Consider the following 20,201-nt stretch of genomic DNA (forward strand, 5'->3'; position numbering starts at 1 on the left):
TGCGTGTGTGTGTGTGTGATGACTGATGACTACCGCCCTTTTCTTGGGCAGGTGAGTCTCCCAGTACTGATAATGAAGCTAAAGCGGAAGGGCTGCCATTAATTTGACTGCACACCTCTACCGCACACAATGATTTTGGATATGTGTGTGTGTGTGTGTGTGTGTGTGTGTGTGTGTGTGTGTGTGTTTGTGTGTGTGTGTGTGTAATTGATACTTGTTTGGTAGTCAAACTATGTTCACTTCAAGGTAAAATATCAGTGGTGTGTACACAAAGAAATCCTCTGCAGCAGAGAAGTTGAACAGGGCTCTCTGACACTTTTCTTGTTCAGGGTTCCTTGAACCTCCTCACATTTTAATGAAACAGGCTCACTGTTGCCAAAGACCAATTGGACATTCTGGGAGAGGTTTTTTTACCAAGGTGAGTTACCACATACCTCAATAAGCTCAGGGACACCGGCCTTCGCCTCTGTCCACAAACTGTTATCAAATAGACCACAGAGTTTATATTGCAGGTTCCACATCCAGAGTAACAGACTACAAGTTTTTTCAAGGAGAAGTCAACACTTTGTTTCTATAATAGCTATCTGTATCATCACTTTGCGTTCCATTTAATGAAAAATTGTAAAGGCAAATTCACACTTGGACCAAATACTTACTTCCAGATCCAGGTTTGTTTCTTCAGTATATTGGCAGAGGGACGTATATGGTCTGCTGTAGCTTTTTCTAAAGTTCAATATTTTTTACATATAAGCCTTTTAGAGACAAGTCTACAAGGAAAAGACGGTAAATAGCGACACCGGGCTGGTACTACTTACAGGTTTGACAGACATTAGAAATGGAGAAAACTATCAAAAGGTGGCCGTGACTGCTCCAGCCTAATATAACATGCTGCCCAAGACATTGGTAAATATGGACAAAAACGTTTTGGAGGATTCATTCTAGAGTTTTTTGTATGTGGAATGTAGTCAAAGTCTTCTTATGCTTGGGATATAACTTAAAGACTGGTTCAGATTCTAACATTCAGATGACATAAGTTTAACTTTCTCAAAACACAGCATGTCTCCTGGCTGAATTTATTTATTTTAGACTTTACTTTTTCTCATTTCTCCCTAAACAATTGCTAACAAAACCCAGTGGAAGGTAAAGAACTGAGATTCTAAGGGAAAGATCTTTAACAGGCGGTCCTGGACCCAATGCATAAGTCAATCCCAAAGATTCATTGTGCAACATGTAACATTGTGTTCAAAAAGAATAGCAGTCCAACACCACTAACCTCATAAATCATGTTTTTTGGTAGAAGTGATATTTCTACATGGCAAATAATTTACTGGTAAGACTTGCAGAGTCAGATTCAAAACCAACAGACCCAACAGTCATGACATGCATGGTGCTCATTCTGTGTAATTAAGTCTGTAATTGAAAGTGGCGTGTTCAAAATAATAGCAGTGTTGTGTTCAATTAGTGAGGTGATTGATTCTGTGAAGACACAGGTGTCAATTATGGCCCATATTTAAGGAAGGAAGCGAATGTTGGTTGCATGCTGGTTGTAGTGCATTTCACACTGAAATACTCAGCAATATGGGTCGTTCCAGACATTGCTCTGAGGACATCAAAATTGCTGTTTTTGAGACCAAACCCAGTAACGCAAAGGAATTGTGGAATGTAGTCCAATCCTACTGAGCTGGAATACCCGTTTACAGGTGCCAGAAGTTGGTCAACTCCATGCAAGACAGATGTGAAATATTAGTGCGGTGATTCAAAGTAAAGCAAACCCTTGAGACATTTTTTCAGATTATACAGTAAGTTTGTAAAGAAAAATGCAAATACTGCTATTTTTTTGAACAGCCTAATATTCCTATTTCTTCACTTTCTGTAAAGGTTGAACACAACCTTGATCAATTTTGGTCAAGTTTTGGTGGAAAATTGAATGTGCAGTGGTCCCAATGCATTGATTTTGTGGAATTAAAAGCTATTCTAAAGGATTTTAAGCATTATTCTATTTTTTTAAACACTGCTATTATTCTGAACACAACTATATGTTTATTATTTTTAATATCTTAGTATTCAACGCACTAAAAGGGTGCGTATAAAGGCCGCCCACACATTATTGTAGGCCGAGTTTAATTTGCAACTTCATTCTATACAATATATGTAGTAGGGGTCCCTGATCCATCTCTCTCAGTTTAAGGGGTCCTTGGCTTAAAAAACATTGACGACCATTGATCTAAGGGACTGGCAATCAATATGGGATACAAATCGGCCCCAACAAGTCATTTGACAGGTGTTAATTGAGACCCAAGGGACACACTGGATGCACTCTACAGACAGAAGAAGTAGCAAATGCAAAATAAGATCCACAGAGAGAATGTGATACAAATACTGTGTTTCTGGATAGATGAAAAAAGCAAAGCTAGAAAATGAGCATGACGTATGCATATGAGTTAGCCCAACTTGTGCTGGTGCCCATCAAAACTTTCCCAGAAAACACTGCTGTAACTTTTCTTGCTATCTAAACTATGTTATTACTACTGGATATAGTAGTGATGTCTACATTATTACTTATACACATTGGGAAAATAAGTTCAGTATTACAAAAATAGACTCAGAAATGCAAAATTGTGTCCATGTTAACACATTGGACTTTTCCAATAAATGCAAAGGACAAGAACTGTTATTGTCTTGATAGGGGTTTGCACTAGCATGTGATATTTCTTAAACACTTAACTTAAGGCTCCAGTTCGTAAGGGTGACTTTAGTATTATGTAAGAAAAGTTTGTTAAAGCCAACTCTCCTCTGACAGTCTACCTCATTTGTCTGTCTGTATTATTAAAACACCATCAACCTAGCAGGCCAATCACCTGTGTCATTGATCTTGGACTGACAATCTTTAGTTGGCCTTTTAAGGGACTTGGCTCTCCTCCTCCCCAGCAGCCCCCCACTCTCTTATCTGCACTGGACTGTTTGTTTTTCGGTGTGCTAAGAAAGAGAACCGATCAATGTTGTGAGTTATGAAATGGCCGTGGTGCTGCTAAAGGCAGTCTCTCAAACACTGCTACAGCAGACAGACACTCATTTGCCCCCTTCTCCTCCACCACCACCACCACAGAGACACCACATCCATCACCCATCTGTCTATTAGCCCTGTAACCACTGTCCGTCTGCTCGTTCAGCTGGACAACTCTGACAGCTGGATTTCAGGGATATAATCCTCTTTTTCCTCTTCCATAATGGCCTTAATTGTCAGGTAAATAACATATGACTTAATGATACAAATTAAAAGGTTATCTCTATTAACACTGGATAAATAGCTTATAAAAACACTCAAAATTAAGCAAAGTGAGCTTAGCGGTATTTAAATTTGATGCTGCCAGTCCACTTTGAAAACATACGTAGGTTCAACCCATTTATAAGACAATTTAACAAGCAATATTCAAAAAGGTACCTTGGGGGGGGTCACAGTTCTCCAAATCTACAATTTGATTACATTTTCGATTCAATTCTTAATTTTTACTATAGTTTTCTTTTTTTTAATCGCAGGTTTCTATGCAATTTTTAGACTAGAATTTTAATTAAAAATTAAAAATCGGTAGATGGAAAGAAAGAGAAATCTTTAGCCATAGAGATTTGGATAAAGAATTCTCAAAGAAGGCTGGCTGGCCCGGGACCAGCCCAGCTCACCAGTGTTTGCACAGGAGGAGAGAGAGTAGGGGCTGCTCCTCTGTCACAGAACAGAAGAGAGAGGGGACTGTTTAGACGGCCACAGGAGAGAAAAACTTTGCATGCTCGCTGGACAATACTGGCATCTTCTCTACAAAAAGTTGCCAGACCAAGTCGCTAAGTTGGCAACACAGGCTAGTATGCTCCGTTGTGTGTAGCTGGTCTTCTTCTGCTACTGTGTGAGTAGTGATCTAGCTCATTAGCGCCTACAATGGAGTGGTGGTTTAATCAGTCAGGATATGGGCTTCATTTTACTGCCTGCCTCGAGCAGGCTACATGTGTGTATTTTCCTCTTGTCAAGATGACGCAATGTGACATGAGGGCGTGGCAAATTGACGACTCCATTTTTATTTTTAGTTGAAATTCAAGATTGTGCCTTATTTTCATTTGATTTTGATTCAAAATTGTGACACCCGTCTTAGTAGCACAGTAGCACTATAGAGTAAAGTTGGTCAAGTCATTGCGAATATCCCTAATAAACACTTTCAAGTTGTAGCAAACCGTAGTTGTGTTCTTATTCTTGTGATTCTAGTTGTAATGATGTGCTGCATTTGTTCAGTCTTTTTGAAATTAATACCTTTTCAAAGCCCCAAACATGTTTCACTGAATGCCTTGCACTCAATAAAGTCTACTTTCCAGGCCACAGAACAGCATTTTCAATCACAACACGTGTGATGATAGATGAATGTAGTTTTTGTTTTGCTTCTTATTTTTTAAAAGAGTGATGTTTTTCTTTGCCATAGTAAGCCGGATGAGCTCTCTCTGGATCCACAGAGCATGGTTTTGTAGACCTATTCATTCTACAAAGTTCTGATTAATAACACTGTTCCACGGCAACAAACTCACCGGACTGTACTTCGTACCTAGACTAACTACTAGATTGTAGCTTTGCAAAATGTTTTCAGTTTTCAGTTACCCCTTCCAATTGAATTTTTTTCAAACCCTATATTCCTACAAACCAGAGAAGGAATTACAAAGCTTGCATCTTTTCTGCACAGAAGAAAATGCTGGATGCTGATATATTCTTAGTTACACAATTCCCTCCTGTACATCCCTGCAATTTATTTGAGCCAATAGACAGACACACATATAGATAGATAGTTAGATAGATAGACATCGATGCCAAAAAATTGGAAATTATAGTGTTACAGCAGCAAATATACGTCAGTCACACATCACAGAATATAAATATAAACAAAATACTAGGATACAATATACATACATACATACATACACACAATATATAATTTTGTTTTGCTGAGAGTTTGCAGAAGAGGTAATCATCAGAAATGTTTCTCTGTGAACCAACAAGAGAGGTCAAATTACATTTTAGTAAAACATGTTTGAAAATAATGTTGTAATAAAAGGTTGTTTTTAGAGTCAATGGGTAATGAGCAACTGGTTCTCACTGCAAAATTGAAAAATACGGACATTTGGACAACGGCTGCCAGCGCAAGAAGCGAGGCAAAAAGCGCCCTTCAGCTCGTTTGTAGAACGCACCAGGAAGAGAAGCTGCTGCACCGGGTTTGAAGATGACGTAGCACTGAGAGCAACTACGGTAGCGAGTAGTATGAAAGGCCGAAGAATGTCTACTAATAATGAATACTATACCAATGACATCTCCAATATCACTCTGCAGCAATAAGACACTACCTGGCTATATAACAAAACCATTCAAGTTTAATACCATCTGAAGCCATTTACACTGGGCAGAAAGCCTACTCCCATGACAACGATCATTTTTCCATTTATTACAGGCAGATTGGAGGGCAGCTTCTTAAGTTCTGGCCACTCTGAGAAATGTCTGCCATTGTCGCCATGATGAGAAGTGACTGGAGGATTCTTGGATTTATTAGCGCTCTGTGAGCCGGTGTCATGAGAGATTACGCCCCCTATCCTTCACCGTGCCACTGGCACGTCAACCACCAAATTTCAATTTCCCTGGTGAGAGGGTGGGAAGGCTCTGGCTGGCGACCCCTGCTCGTGACCCGGGGGTTTCACGATGGATGGGGGAGGTGGAGAGGGGACAGATACGGGATGCTCATGAATTAGGGATGACTTCAGCGGTGCGTTCAACTTTGGCCGTCCCGCCTGTATTGTCACAGAGAATCTCACTGATAAATGGGCATCAAGGGAAAGGAAGACTGCTCTTCCTGCTTAGGTATTCAGAGACGCTCATGGTCGAGTTTAGCCCCTTTTAAGCCATGTTTAAAACATGCATCACTGCTACTGGCACCTTGGATTCTGCACGCTCATTGGCTAGTAAAAAACAATCTGTGATTACGATGAGCATCTTCAATTTGGGTAAGTGGCTGTATGTGTTTGAAGATTCCAAAGACTATCCACACCATACATGTAAGCACACTTATTGGCCTCAGAATAGGCAAAAAAAGTAGACGCACAGTATCTGTAAATTGAATTGTGACACAGAGCAGCATTATCTTTAGCTTTATTTGTAGAGACCTACTGAAACTGTATTTGAAGAATCACTTTTTGTGTGATGGTGAGTTGAGTTTGTCGGTACGAATGTCTGTGATGTATGTTTTTCTTGAGGTTCTCATGAACAGCTCATGAACAACTGAAAATGGAAGCCATTGTTAACATAATACTATATGTGCCTGTGCTGTTTTTGCAGTTTTGACAAGTAAAACATCTTCTATGGATTTTAATGCATTGGACCAAGGCCCTAACTTTGGATTCACCACTTTTGAGCAAAACTGAAAATTTGAGCGTCAAACACTTAATTTTCTGCTTTCTGTTGAGTATTTCTGCAATATTTTGTGCCTTTTCTGCATGATCATTTATGGTGCAAATGTCTTTATTTATTTAAAGGAAATTATAATAAGTTTTGGGGGTTGGGTTGCGTGGGGTAGTTTTGATCATTGGGGGTTTGTAACCCCCCCACAGCCCCTGTAAATTACGTGTTGGACACGCATTGTGATGATGTCTAGACTTTACCCATTTGTCATTAACCAACTTTCCACCAAGTATATATGTAATCTCACCCCGTCACACACACACACACACACACCCCTTCTCTTTCAAACCAATTATACTAATGTCATAAAAAAGCCATGAGGTGGTTAACGGCAGGGAGGTGGCTTGAGTCTGACCCGAGCTGTCCACACTAGTCACGCCAGAAAGGTCTCGAAGGTCAAACAAGCTATCAGCATAAGGTAACATATTTTGAAATGGGAATTGAACAATTGAAACACTTTTTTCATTCACTGATTTATTAAGGAGGCTTCAGGAGTAAAAGGCGTGTGTAAATAGGTACTGACCATCCATTCTGAGATGATGATGTCCACCTTCTCCACAGGGAGCTTGATGTCTTCTATACGGCCTTTGATCAGAGTGATCTTGTCCTCCAGCTGGTTAGACCTGTGGGGAAACACGCACAAGTCAGATGATCGAGAAAAACCTAGCATCCGACAAACCATTAGTTCACACACACACACACACACACACACACACGTCAGAGTGAGTGGGCTGCCATTGCTGGACAAACACCCTGAGTGGTTGGGGGGGAAGGAGTACGGTGCCTTGCTGAACAGCCCCTTGGCAGTACCCAAGAGGTGAACTGCCATCTCTCCAGCTACCAATCCACACACTGTGCTTTGAACCAGCGACCCTCGGCTCCCAACCCAGCTCCCTACAGACTGAACTACTGCCACCCCCCTTGGCAGTGGAACAACACAATACTGACATATTATCATCTGATAAAGTTGATCTGGCAAAGGCACCACAGTCACCTATTTAGACAGACAACAGACACAGAGAAACATTAGCATTTCTTTGACTTTGTGATTAAGCTCACTCCATCCATCTTTATCCACTTATCCGGTATCAGGTCGCAGGGGAAGCAGCAGCTCCAGCAGGGGACCCCAAACTTCCCTTTCCCAAGCCACATTAACCAGCTCCAACTGGGGGATCCAGAGGCGTTCCCAGGCCAGGTTGGCGATATCATCTCTCCGAGGCCTCCTCCCAGCTGGACGGGCCTGGAACACCTCCCTAGGGAGGCGCCCAGGGGGCATCCTTACCAGATGCCCGAACCACCTCAACTGGCCCCTTTCGATGCGAAGAAGCAGCGGCTCTACTCCGAGCTCCTCTCAGATGACTGAGCTTCTCACCCTATCTCTAGGGCAGACGCCGGCCACCCTCCTGAGAATTTTGCCCATTTTGCCCATTTGTATAGAGAGCTTTGTCTTCTGACTCAGCTCTCTATTTGTCACAACGGTACAATAATTGGAACGTAATACCGCACCTGCTGCTCCGATTCTCCCACCAATACTCCGCTTCAGCTCACACGCCAATTTTAAGATAAATATTCACTCTACTTTTTGCTCTGGTTTGGTCTCAACCAGCAAGTCATTAACTTTGTCTGCCTGCCATTTGGTGCTGGATAGCACAACGGTTTTAGCAAAGCTTTTTCCACAGAAAACAGCTGTGTACTGTGAGTGGGAATGAGGTTGGTGAGAGCAGTGAGCATAAGCCAAAACAGTAACCTTGCATGCCATAAAACCAAACCAATGAGCTAAAAGCTGAGGGGAACTGAAGCGTTGGATGGTGATTCTGTTGGTTCATCACAAGAACGACCCCGTCACATTACACGTAGACATTCGACTCCTTGTTAATATAAAAATAGTGATTAGTGCAGCTTTAAGCCTCGTTGATCCTTTAAGCCTTTAAGTCACGGAAACTAAAGTAACTAGTCACATTAACTACACACGGACTTTACAAAATGGATGACGTATAATCTAGATGTATATCCACACTGTGCAGCTAGCAATTTCCATACAGCTCGGTGCAAATTGTCCACATACAGTACGTTATACTTCCAGTCTTTCCTGAGCCGTGTAGTGAGTAACTGTGGGCCTGCAGAGGTGTCAGGCTCAGGTAGGGATTGTAAGATCAGTGCTGCTGTTTAAATGATCCTTCCTTTCAGACCGGCCAGTCTGGGTATCAATCTCTGTGAATATTCCATTATCATGACAGCTAATGTTACTGAGGACAGAACAATTACTCACAGCGGCCCAGAGTGCATTTCTGTGGCAGCGATCCTTATCTTTAACTGTCTCTCCCTTCTCTGCTGCTCTGCAACCGCCGCTATCACCTCCTCCCAGGACCCCCACCCCCCTCACCCACCCCCCACCCCTCACCACCTCCTACACCTTTCACAAGAGGGAAACACTGTAATCTCATTATTGGGGTAATTTAGAGGACAATGTCAGGACTCTGGGGAGAGTCAGCATCTGTGTGGCTTTGAGGTGTGTGTGTGTGTGTGTGTGTGTGTGTGTGTAAGAGAGAGCGTGAGAGACTGTCCATTTAATAATAGGTGTAAATGTGTGTTGTCTTTGTCATAACATTTCATTTTATGCCTCTTTAGGTATTGGTGTGTTCTCAAAATACAGACATTTCCAATACTGTAAGGTAAGGAAATGTGTCTTTTTGGCAATGAATCTTATACCGTTGGAAAGCCTGTTTAGTTCCCTTTCAAAGGGTGCCCCATTTGTACAATAAAAGGCATTTGTGGGATGAGTATGTGGGTTGCGTTCACGAAAAATTTGCCATATCTTTGCCATTATCTTTTGTTGGTTCTTTCAGGACTTGTACAAAAATGAATGAAGATACATAAAATTTGTGTCTAATTACCTTCAGTTTCTAAAATTACTTGACAGGAACCAAAAAAAAAAAACATCTTAACTTTTATGTTGCTCATTTCTTTGGGCTAATGAACGACACAAACTTCAATACTAAATGTTTGAACTTAACTGTTTGTCCTAAATTACATGCATTCATAGTGCGTATTACTGTCTGACCAGCATTCTATTATTGGCTGATAAACATCCAAACTGATAATCTATATTTACTTCACAATTAAAAAGTTGAATTTCACTTATCTACGTATCTGTTATCTAGGTTTTTTGTTCCACTTTGTTGTCACAATTTAAAGCATTCTATTGGATAATCCATCAATTCCAGCCATTAAAAAAAAACGTATTTAGACATTATCCATTAAGGACGTGACTGTGAAGGAAGGAAGTCACATCTAGCTTTTCATTTAAACTTTGGCGACGGAGTGGAGACAGGAGATGGATGCTCCTGCCCAACCAACAGGAGCCACTTTAATTACAATCCTGATATTAACACCAAAAGGAAACGGCCATCTACACACACACACACACACACACACACACACAGAAAAAAGAGCCTTCAAATCAGAACCCTAGCAAACAGTAGATTTATAAAAGGAAATCAAGGACAAGAGTCTGTGTGTTTCTGTATGTACAGTATGTGTGTGTGTAGATGTTGTGTGAATGTGTGGGGGGAGGGGGGAGGGTTACACGTCTTTCTTTAGCTGAATCTTCACCGCTGGTGAACCTTAGCTTGCATGCCAACACACACTCCAACAGTGAGTCAGTGGGCTGTAAAATTAAAACATCCTTTTCCTTCAGCAAACCCCGTTGATTTGCTTATACGACACTCTCTTACATAACGGTAATAATAGCAGTCATAATGGCCCCTGATTCAAAAATGCATTTTAGAGGCAGGGGTGTGATGGAGGAAGTGGTTGCAGGTAGATGTAGGGAAAGTGGAGGCTCTGGTGGTGGTAAATGACTCCACTGAACCAGCTGCGGAAAAACTGGAAACACACAGCAACTGAAATTGGAGTGGGGACTATATTAAAAATGTACCAACAGAGGTAATTTACGTGCGTGTGTGATTGAGTGACTGAAGGCCTCGGACAGTAGCTACTGCAGAGGAGAAGAGGCAAGGGGTGAATGAGTCCGGCCGTGTAAATTATGTGCATTATGGCCACGCAACTGACAGCAGCTCTATTGAAGTCAACCAGCTGCAACAAATAAAAGGTTGCTAGAGGTCACACAGACCTCTGCTCCCACAATCCTCTGCTGCACACAAAGGGAAGACTCGTAAAACTCTTGACTCCGGCTAGCACGTTAACTGCCGACTGAAAGACGAGTTGCAGTTGAGTTTTAAATTTCACATTTTTCATTGCTGCGGGCACCACAAATGAAATTCATTCATATCTGAGGAACAGGTTTTGGCAGACAAGTGACTGACTGTAGTGTGTGTGTCTCACCTGACTATGTCCATGGCCTGATAGATGATTTGTGATTGGTCGACTGCTATGACCTTCTTGGCCCCAGCTCTGGCAGCGAACATAGACAGTATGCCGGTCCCACAGCCCACATCGAGCACCACCTGCGTGACGGGGGGGGTAATTTGAATATTATTTCAGGCAGCTTCATTTGGAGGAAATAAAACTGTTGGCTGTAGAAACGGTTTCTTATCAAATTCTTGTCTGGTAAAACTTCTTCCACAGCTGTTTTTGTTTTTTTACAGTTATGGAGAAGGTATGTTATCACCCAAACATTTGTTAGCAATTTACAAGTGGCTAACAATTGATGCGAAAATAGCTTTTGACCAAATTTCATAAGACTTAAGGTTATCTGGTTGCGGGTCTTCCACAACTTGACAATTTTATTTTTAGGAAGAGTTGCAACACTTGCTATGCATAAATAAATATATGTTCATACCTACAGCTTACTGTATGCTTTATAAATCTATTCAAACATGACATTACAGCCGGTTGTACGAACATCTGCAAATCAGGTCATCCAAATGAAAGGTCTGAATGTGTATGCATGCTGTCCTCAGCATCTTTCACAGATTAAACAGAGCCCTCAAGTAAATTTTTCCAACACGCCATTCTTGGAGAAACTTCTATTTTAGGTTCCCATAAGTTACAGTTAATTTCTTCGTCTTTGCCCCCGACTGGTGTTTAATGGCCGAGGCACAGCTGCAGTGACTGTACACGTCTCTATATGTAACACCGTGTTTATATGTGTCTCTTTTTAAGGCTTTAACCTCCTTGTAAGCGCACCGCTGCCTTAATGGGTTCACAGAGGGTCGCCGACACACTGCTGACACTACACAATGCACAACTTCTCATGTCTTTCTCCAGATTTCTGTACTGCTCAGCCACTCCCTCTCTTTACAGTACTGTAACAAGAATGTCCCGTTTTGTTCTAGCGCTTCCTGTAGTGACAGGGAAATGTACGTTCCCATCAACAAAACCTGCTCCCTCCTCTACAGCCTCATCCCAGCACTAACCAGCAGCCGCCCATATAATGGATGGTCATGATACAGGCCACTGCTTCCAGCTACTATCAGCAATGGTAAAGAGAAAGGGTGGGGGCGAGTTGGAAGGGTTTTTGGGAAGGAGGGGTGGGGGCTGTTATGGGCTTGGTGGTGGATTGCATGTGTCTGTTATCAGCGCTCTGCAGTCGACATTCAAGCTAATAAAGTCACACTGTGTTTTAAATCACACACCATCACCTTACTAATGTCTTTCCTGCAAAATGCAAATGTCTACTTCTATTAATAGGCTTGGCTGCACATTAAATCAGCTACTCTACAAATACTGTATACATACCATAATGAACAATAACAGTTTGCATTTGTTCAGCCGGCTCACCTTGTCAATGAACACTTCGGGGTTGCGGTACATGAAGTCACGGTAACTCTCTGTGCGCACTTTATCCTGTGGAGAGAATATTCACAAATGAAGACCGATACACGTGGACACCAACTTTTGAGTATAAAAAGAGTTAAAAGAATATAAAATGTTAAAGTGTATGGATTCTAAGGATTAAGGAAGTCTAACCTTTTGCAAAAAATTTGCATTTTTTCAGCTGCTTGTATTAGGATGCTTTTGTTGTGAAGTTTAATTCAACATGGGCCTTATCAGCCCCCTCGAGAGAGAACATCTCAGAGCATGGCATGTAAAGCTTTTTTCTACACCGGCGCAGATAAGACCAGATATGAACAGACTGCAAGGGATTCTTGGAAAATCCAGAGCAAATCTACGGGATAAATACAATTGGGAGGGACCCTGAAATTTCTAGCGGAGGCCAGGTCGGGACTCACTAATTAACCTGCCAATCAAATCTGCCCACAAACCCCAGCAACTCCTCTCTGAAGGAAAAGCTGCAAAATCTATTAAAATAACAGAAACATGCCTTGATGCAAGAAACCATTGAATTCAGGAGGTTGTATTCAATAGTTAGCTCAAGGAAGATATTTACAATTTTAAAAAATCATTAGCAATGGGACTATAAAAACCAAAGACTAATTCATTGTTTATTGTAAGCTAGAACAGTCAAATAAGCTCTGATAGTTCTGTCATTCAACTATGACGTTGCCTTAAAAGACCATGAAAACATAAAAAATAATAAACAACCAAAAAATGATACTGTAGAAAGATATCAAACATCAGTTAAAGTTCTGGATGAAGGATTTGGAAAAACATTTGGTTGCTATCTTTTTCACCAACACTGCAACTGCAAATTAAATATTGTCGAGGATAGGTTCAGATGTGTCAAAATCTATCTTAATACAAACTTACATGCCCATATGTACATTTGAATAATTACAGTCTTCTGTCCGTTCCCGTTTTGTGTTTGGCCGGACCATGTTTCCTTACTAAGAAGTGGCAGAGGGACAGAAAAACAAATGAAAAGACCATAACTTAAAAAGGTGCCTTAGGTATTGTATGAGCTGTGATTGACACACAGACACCTCCCCTGGCCCTGACTGAAGGTACTGAACATGGAGTGGTGGATTTTTGCTTATCACACTACAGGCTGTAGGTGGTGCCAGAGGAGCTGGATTTTCTTTTTGATGACCTGCTTTAAGTACTTCTACTTGATTATTGGGGTCGGTTTCAGCAAATATAAAAAGTCTTACCTATTGCACCTTTAAGAGGACATTTGACTTGGCCAAATCTAGCTGCCAGCAGAGACAGTTATATAGTTTAAGTTCATTAAAAGAATAGTTTGATTTAATAAGAAATTATGTTTGATATAGCATTATATATTTTGTTTTTCTCTGCATTTTCTTTTGTTTTGAAGTATGTGTTTGCGAGCTGACCTGTACAGGTGGGTATATACAGCGGAACTATTGTGCAGCGTTTTTGATTGTTCCAGACATCTAATTGCGTTGCACCAGCAACGGAGAATGCAGTGCATGCCAAGTTAGCTTCGGCTTGTTGAGTTGTTTGTAATGGCTTAACATCTGTAAGTACGAGGGACACGCTGGAGAGAAGTTTGTCACTGGTTTTTCACTCCCCTGGAGTTTACCCGGCCAATGAGGTATGTGTAGTATTTCATGTGTGTAAATATCAATGTCAAAGCATAATTTTGTGACGGTTTATTAATAGTCAATCTGTGTTGCTTATTTATTTATGTGTTCTCTGTGAGAATATTATCGCTGTAATTTAGATGATTTTTATGTTTCTATGTGTTTAGTTCTCACGGCATGGTGTAAAAGGCATGGTGTGAAGGCATGGTGTGAAGACATGTTTGATGACATCCGGGAAGACCAATAAATGCCCGTAAATAAGAACGCCTTGTGTCCTTGTCGGTTAACTGGAGGGAGCTACAGTTGCTTCAGTTAAACTTTTAAATGAGGCCTGCACAATTAATTGCAATCTTTTTTTCCCCTCCCTTGAATTCATTTTTAAATAACTTTTTTTCATGCTTCATGTGTGCAATAAACATTACACTTTGTGAGAAAAAAAAAATCATGGCAGAGAATCGTGATACCAATTCTAAGCAACACATTGCGATTCATATTTTTCCCTGAATTGTGGAGGCCTATTTTGAACACATTTTTGCAACAAACAAGGACTTCTTGTCATGTGTTGATGTAGTCTCCCATCACTTACATTCCGATCATGTCAGGGATGAAATATTACAGAAAACAATACCTCTTTGATTTAACATTTTGCAATAAAAGCTATTTATAAAAAATAGTCCCAGCCTCAGATTTAACTACGACGGCACACACAAACTTTACACTAACTCTCAAAGGTGTGTTTAAAAGCAGACAAAGTGAGGCCAGTTTACATCAAAAAGATTCTCCCCTTCTTCACGTCACACTGAATGATTGGTTTTAATAATCAGTGACAAATTCGAAATCATACGGTGGTGACTTACTCGCGTCATACTCAAAAATCACGACACCCTCTTCTCTCTTACACACATACATACATAGAGTGCGTCATAGGTGATGCACTTCACGCCGACTTGGGAAAGAGTTGACCACATTCTACCGCAAAGCCCCCCCCCCCCCCCCCCCCCCCCCCCCCCATCACGTGTTCTCTGCTTTCCTGAGGCTCTGGTGGAGTTTACATTCTGACGCACACACACGACGCAAAACTTAACAGTGCTTTGCACCAATCAGGACAGCCAACAGGAATATGTCTAAGCACTGCGGTAAGTAGAACAGGAAGGGAGGAGACAGAGCTGACCCCCCCACCCACCCCCAGCCACAGCTTGCTGACACTTTCAGGTTTCAGCATTTGAGCAGCGTAAAAATTTATATCCACAAGCAACCCCCATGCAGCAGCACTGCTGGTGTCTCACATGAGAGCGCTGCACTTATTGCTGATCTATCACTTTTGAGAAAATGTCTTGTCGTCAGTATCAATGTGTGCATAAAGATGATCATTTTCATTTACATGCTACATGGAAATCTTTCAGCCAAGACGTACGCTGATGAACCTACATTTGCGCCTGGGGGAAGTGACTCATAAGAATGTAATGAGACCTGCAAGCCTGGTCAGAGAGAGTGTGAGTGTGTGTGTGTGTGTGCGCGCGCGCGTGTAAGTGCCTGTGCAACTCAGACCTTCAGCATCTCCTCATGGATGCTATAATGTCCGTATGAGCTGAAGTAGGCCTCGTCCTCGTCCTCCCGGAGCTCGGCCACAGCGCCCGTGTTACCAGGTCTGCTGGTTTCTGCGTTCAGTACCAAACCCTGAGCCAGCAGCCTGAAAGAACACCGGACAGATCTGCGGTTAACTTCTAATATTAGGACATGGGACAAAAGCACCAACCAGAGAGCAGAAAGCACACACAACCTTCATGCAGGACATAGCAGTAAATGGAGAAGATGGGAGGCATTAATCTTTTTAACTCTCTTCCAACCCCCCTCCTCCCAGCTCACTTTAACCTCCATGCTGCAGTGGAATTTTCCCATTGCTTTTTATCTTTCCCCTTCCTCCAAACTTCTCCCACAAGGTACTCTAGTTGGTGTTCCTACAATACCGGGTTCACTGTGTCCCCCTGCTGGCCACAGGGGGTAGCGCAACCGCAAAGACACACACCAAGAATACTGCAAGCTCCCAAAACAAATCTAGATTAACATAAAATAAATTGATAGAATACCATATCAAATTTGATGGTTATAAAAAAGAAAAAAATGACAATGCATAAACATCACTAACTTGAGTTTATGCAGGTCATCCATGGCTCTGGCCAGGGCCTCCTCTGAGCTTCGGGCTCTCTCCTCAGCGGCCTGTGTCCTCTGCTGCAGTGCATCATGGGACTCTGCCCCAGACGATGGGCACATTGACAGGCTTGACCCCTCACAGAGCTCCTCAGGGTCTGCGAGAAACCCAGAGAGGGCAAGACAAACAGATGTATAACAAAAAGGCTCAACACTGTGACTGAAAAAACGTGCATATATATATATATATATATTTTGTGTATTCATGCATGTTTTCTGTTGTATTTTAAATGGCTGCTGCACAAAACGTTTTCCTTGAAGGAACACCTTCCAGTGTTTTAATTGAACCTTATAAAAAAAAAATAACGCTACGAAAGAAATGAGTGTTACTTTTGTTTGGTGTGCTTGTTTGATTCCTGCCAGATACGGCAAATCATGAAAATATGTCTAAGTGACACATTTTCAGCAGCTACAAGTAGAGCATAAACTCAGATATCATCAGAGAGCAAGGGCTTCATTGTGGAACTGCCATTAAACAAACATACAGGGAGAAATGCACTGCAGAGGGGACTGAAACAGGTAGGTCACTCCTGCATTTGCTCAACTGGAATATCTGTCACACTCCAATCCACTAATGCTCCCTGCACCTACAGTGGCTTGCATAAGTTTACACACCCAGGCTTAAGTTGATTAATAAGAGGAATACAAATTGATCTTAATGCTGATCTTAATTTAAAAAAAAATGTAGGAAAATCCAAACTAAGGACACCATTATTCTTTGTGAATGAATAATGTATAATAATAATGTATTGTAAATAAATAAATGTTCTTCCTCAAAATACAGAGGGCATGAGAATAGACACCCCTATGTTAAATTCTCATAGAGGCAGGCAGATTGTTTAAAGGGATCCAGGATACTATGCATCCTGATAAAGTTCCCTTGACCTTTGGTATTGAAGTAATCCCACATCCTCACACACCCTTCACCATACCTACACATTGGCATGGGGAACATTCCATAAGATCATCTCTCAATGCAAATCAAACCAGCTATTAGGCTAACTGAAATAACACCAAGCCTATCTCTAGGTATAGTGAAGGGAAAATGATGATGGGGGGTTATTTTTAATTCCAAAGGCCAGGGGCATTTTTTCAGGATGCATAGTGTCCTGGATCCATGAAATAACTGGTCTTTAAAAATACTGTCCCCTGTATTTTAAGGAAGAACATTTATTTATTCACAATACATTACTCATTCACAAAGAAAATTGGTGCCCTTAAAAGAAGGGATTTTCATATTTTTTTTAAATTAAGGCACTAAGATCAAATTCCAAAAGATGTTTTTTATTCCTCTTTTTAATCTACTTTAGCACGGAGGTGTAAACTTATGCAAGCCACTGTACATGCAAAACTAAATCCTGCGTCTTCTCTAAGGGCTTTTTAAAAGAATTCTGAGAAACATAACTGACTGCAGGTAAGTTAAACACTGCTACATCAGAAAAATTATTGAAAAAATGTACTAAAAAATTCCATAAATTATTTTGTGAACTATACTAAACATTATATGAGGATATACAACAGTTGATCTGACAACGAGATGAAACAGCAATCCTAAACAGTTGTTCTGCCTCGATAAACTTCACTTCCCAGCTCTCTTTTTCCCCATTGTTCCCACGACTGCTTATGTCACTTGATGTGTATTGACCATGAATGACTTCCAAGAGAGACTATCGAAAAGTGTGCGTCCTCATCCCCAATTCAGCAGCTCTCGCACCTATCTATGACAACAGGGTTTTCTCTCTGCCTTCAAATGTGTCCTTTGGGAACAAATATTCACACTTGTGCCGTTATTTTATTTAGATGACACTGTATATAATCCAGTTTATTTGAAGCGTACAGGACCCTTTATACTTCTCTCCTCTGGACCACAGCTGAGACCCAGGACAAACAAGTACCAACGAATATCAGCCTGATAAAAATGAGTTTGTGAGTGACTTACAAGCCAGTTCCATGAGGTGTTTTTAAAATCTCAAAACTTGTCCAACAACTACGGCTGTACTGAACAGTTTGAAGGTTTTTCATAACGTTGACATTCAAATGCTTTTCATTTACTTTTTTTGTACGTGAATTGCATGTCCATTAAACCTGTTATTTCTGCACTGTTGCAGATTAGGCAACACAAATATTAGTTGTGTTATACCTTTTGTAGAAATAGATACCACTGGTGGCTGCGTAAGATTGCTTCAGACTGTGATTCACACATTCACTGTCATAGCGTAATGTTTCTATAACTCTAAAGGCGTGATTGGTGTTTTGCCAATATTTTATGCCCCAACTGGATCAGCCTGCTGCCAAAATGTATTTATGTTTATAATACTGAAGAGTTAAATATTAAAAGTTGATTTAATAAAAAGTCTGTTTTCTGTTTTCTATTTTTTTAAGTGTATTGACAGACAAAAGAAGCTTCATTCGAAATTGCATATAGTACAGCCCTACTGACAAGACCACCATATTGGTCGAGATTGTTAATCAAACTGCAGTCAGTTACACGAAAATTTAAAAACTAAAATCTGGGGCATGAAACTTGAAGCAGTGGTCGTTACCTGTCTGCAGCAGGGCGTCGTCCTGTACGACTGGCCGCAGGAACTCTTCACCCTCCCAGGGCAAGGGAGCGTCTGGCAGCCCCGTCAGACAGGATACAACACATTTCTATAAAACAAAGATATCAAATCATAAAAATATCCATCAATCCAATTTCCCTTATTATAAGCCGTACTGCATTCATTCGATTTCTATCAGTGGATTTGTTTTGGAAGAAATATTAACAATCCTGATGAAAGGGTATGAATAAGAAATATAACAATATGGTGTGATTACTAAATCCCATCTCATTAGACAGTACTTACTGTTGACCGTATGTAGTTGATCATCTTTATGTAACCGTAGTCATCCAAATCTAATGAGGAAAAAATAGGGTGAGCCATTTTAACGAAACTCAACAATCCTATGGTTTTTAAGTGATGCAGGGAGCATCTGTGTCTACTTACTGTGTTTTCTTATCAAGTCTACAAGGTTGACCTGGTGCTCAGCTGTGCAGTGCTGCAGGGTGGCAGGCACAGAGCTCAGCAACCTGAAAACCAAGGGACTAATGAGTTAGGGAAATCTGGTTTGTTGAAATGTAAGCTTACACATATTAATCTTTCAGAATCAAAATCGAGTCTGGGTTTTGCTCTCCTCATCACCTACAAGAGCCCCTCCCACCTCACTGACCTCCTGCACCCACATACTCCTACCTGCACACCCCCAACCTCCTCACCCGGTCCCAGCACCGGACCTGGTTGCACATGGTCTTCCCCATTAGTGCCCCCTCACTCTGGAACTCCACCACTCCTAAGATATTCTCCCTCAGTCCCCTCTTTCAAAACCACACTTATTTAGACCTGCTCTCAATCTGTGATCCTCCCAAAATAATCTTAATCTTCTAGACTGATTTTGAGCTTTTAAATAGAAACACCTAGCGAGATTGAAGAGACACTGTTCGGATTCTTTCTGTTCAATAACTGGCTACTACTAAGTCAAAATGCAAAGTCATGTCACCTGTCACAGAACAGACAGGTAACGGTAACTGGCTGACTCTCCTCCTCGTCCTCCTCCTCCATCCACTGCTCTTCATCATTATCAAAATCTTCATCATCACCGTCAGAGAGCTCGGGCATGTCGTCAGCAACTCCATCGCCGTCTGTCAAAGTTAAACCCGTATTACAGCTGCACGTACGTGAGTCACTTCTGCAGTGACGAAGTAGCTTAAGCTAATAACATTGCACAGATAAATTAGCACCAACGTTACAGCGGGGCAAAAAGGGCCGCTAACGCGTCGTGTGACGCAACACAAGTCAAAGTTCATTAACTATATACCTAATGGAAATTGTCGCTAGCCAAAATAAACACTTTCATGTTTAACAGCTACAGTTTTGGTGGTTTAAATGGGCTACTTACCACACTCACGTGGGTCTGTGTATTCTGCCATGATGTCGCCTTGGTTTCAGTGGACTTCCTGGTGACGTTTGGTGACGTAAAGAAAGGGGCGTGCCGATATGGTCAGTAGAGGCACTTCCAGAACACCACCACGAGATGTCGCCAAAGTTTAATTTATGAATTTATTCACTTCATCT

General features: G+C 41.3%; 1 protein-coding gene across 2 annotated transcripts in view; it reads right to left on the reverse strand.

Annotated features, from left to right (window-relative positions):
• prmt3 (protein arginine methyltransferase 3) overlaps nucleotides 1-20,103 on the reverse strand; it is a 59,169-nt gene extending 39,066 nt beyond the window's left edge. Inside the window, exons 1-10 of one of the 2 annotated variants that reach the window (XM_034869182.1) lie at nucleotides 20,026-20,103; nucleotides 19,627-19,768; nucleotides 19,077-19,159; nucleotides 18,936-18,985; nucleotides 18,633-18,738; nucleotides 16,028-16,187; nucleotides 15,430-15,571; nucleotides 12,218-12,283; nucleotides 10,820-10,941; nucleotides 6,999-7,098 (exon numbers count right to left, since the gene is read on the reverse strand). In XM_034869182.1, the coding sequence (XP_034725073.1) occupies nucleotides 6,999-7,098; nucleotides 10,820-10,941; nucleotides 12,218-12,283; nucleotides 15,430-15,571; nucleotides 16,028-16,187; nucleotides 18,633-18,738; nucleotides 18,936-18,985; nucleotides 19,077-19,159; nucleotides 19,627-19,768; nucleotides 20,026-20,056 (1,002 nt within the window). In that variant the 5' untranslated portion in view covers nucleotides 20,057-20,103. The remainder of the gene's footprint in view (nucleotides 1-6,998; nucleotides 7,099-10,819; nucleotides 10,942-12,217; nucleotides 12,284-15,429; nucleotides 15,572-16,027; nucleotides 16,188-18,632; nucleotides 18,739-18,935; nucleotides 18,986-19,076; nucleotides 19,160-19,626; nucleotides 19,769-20,025) is intronic. The other variant, XM_034869188.1, reaches the window with a different exon arrangement.
• Between the last annotated feature and the right edge of the window lie 98 nt (nucleotides 20,104-20,201).

The sequence above is a fragment of the Etheostoma cragini genome, chromosome 1 (genome assembly GCF_013103735.1).
Source record: "Etheostoma cragini isolate CJK2018 chromosome 1, CSU_Ecrag_1.0, whole genome shotgun sequence".
Taxonomy (NCBI): Eukaryota; Metazoa; Chordata; class Actinopteri; order Perciformes; family Percidae; genus Etheostoma; species Etheostoma cragini.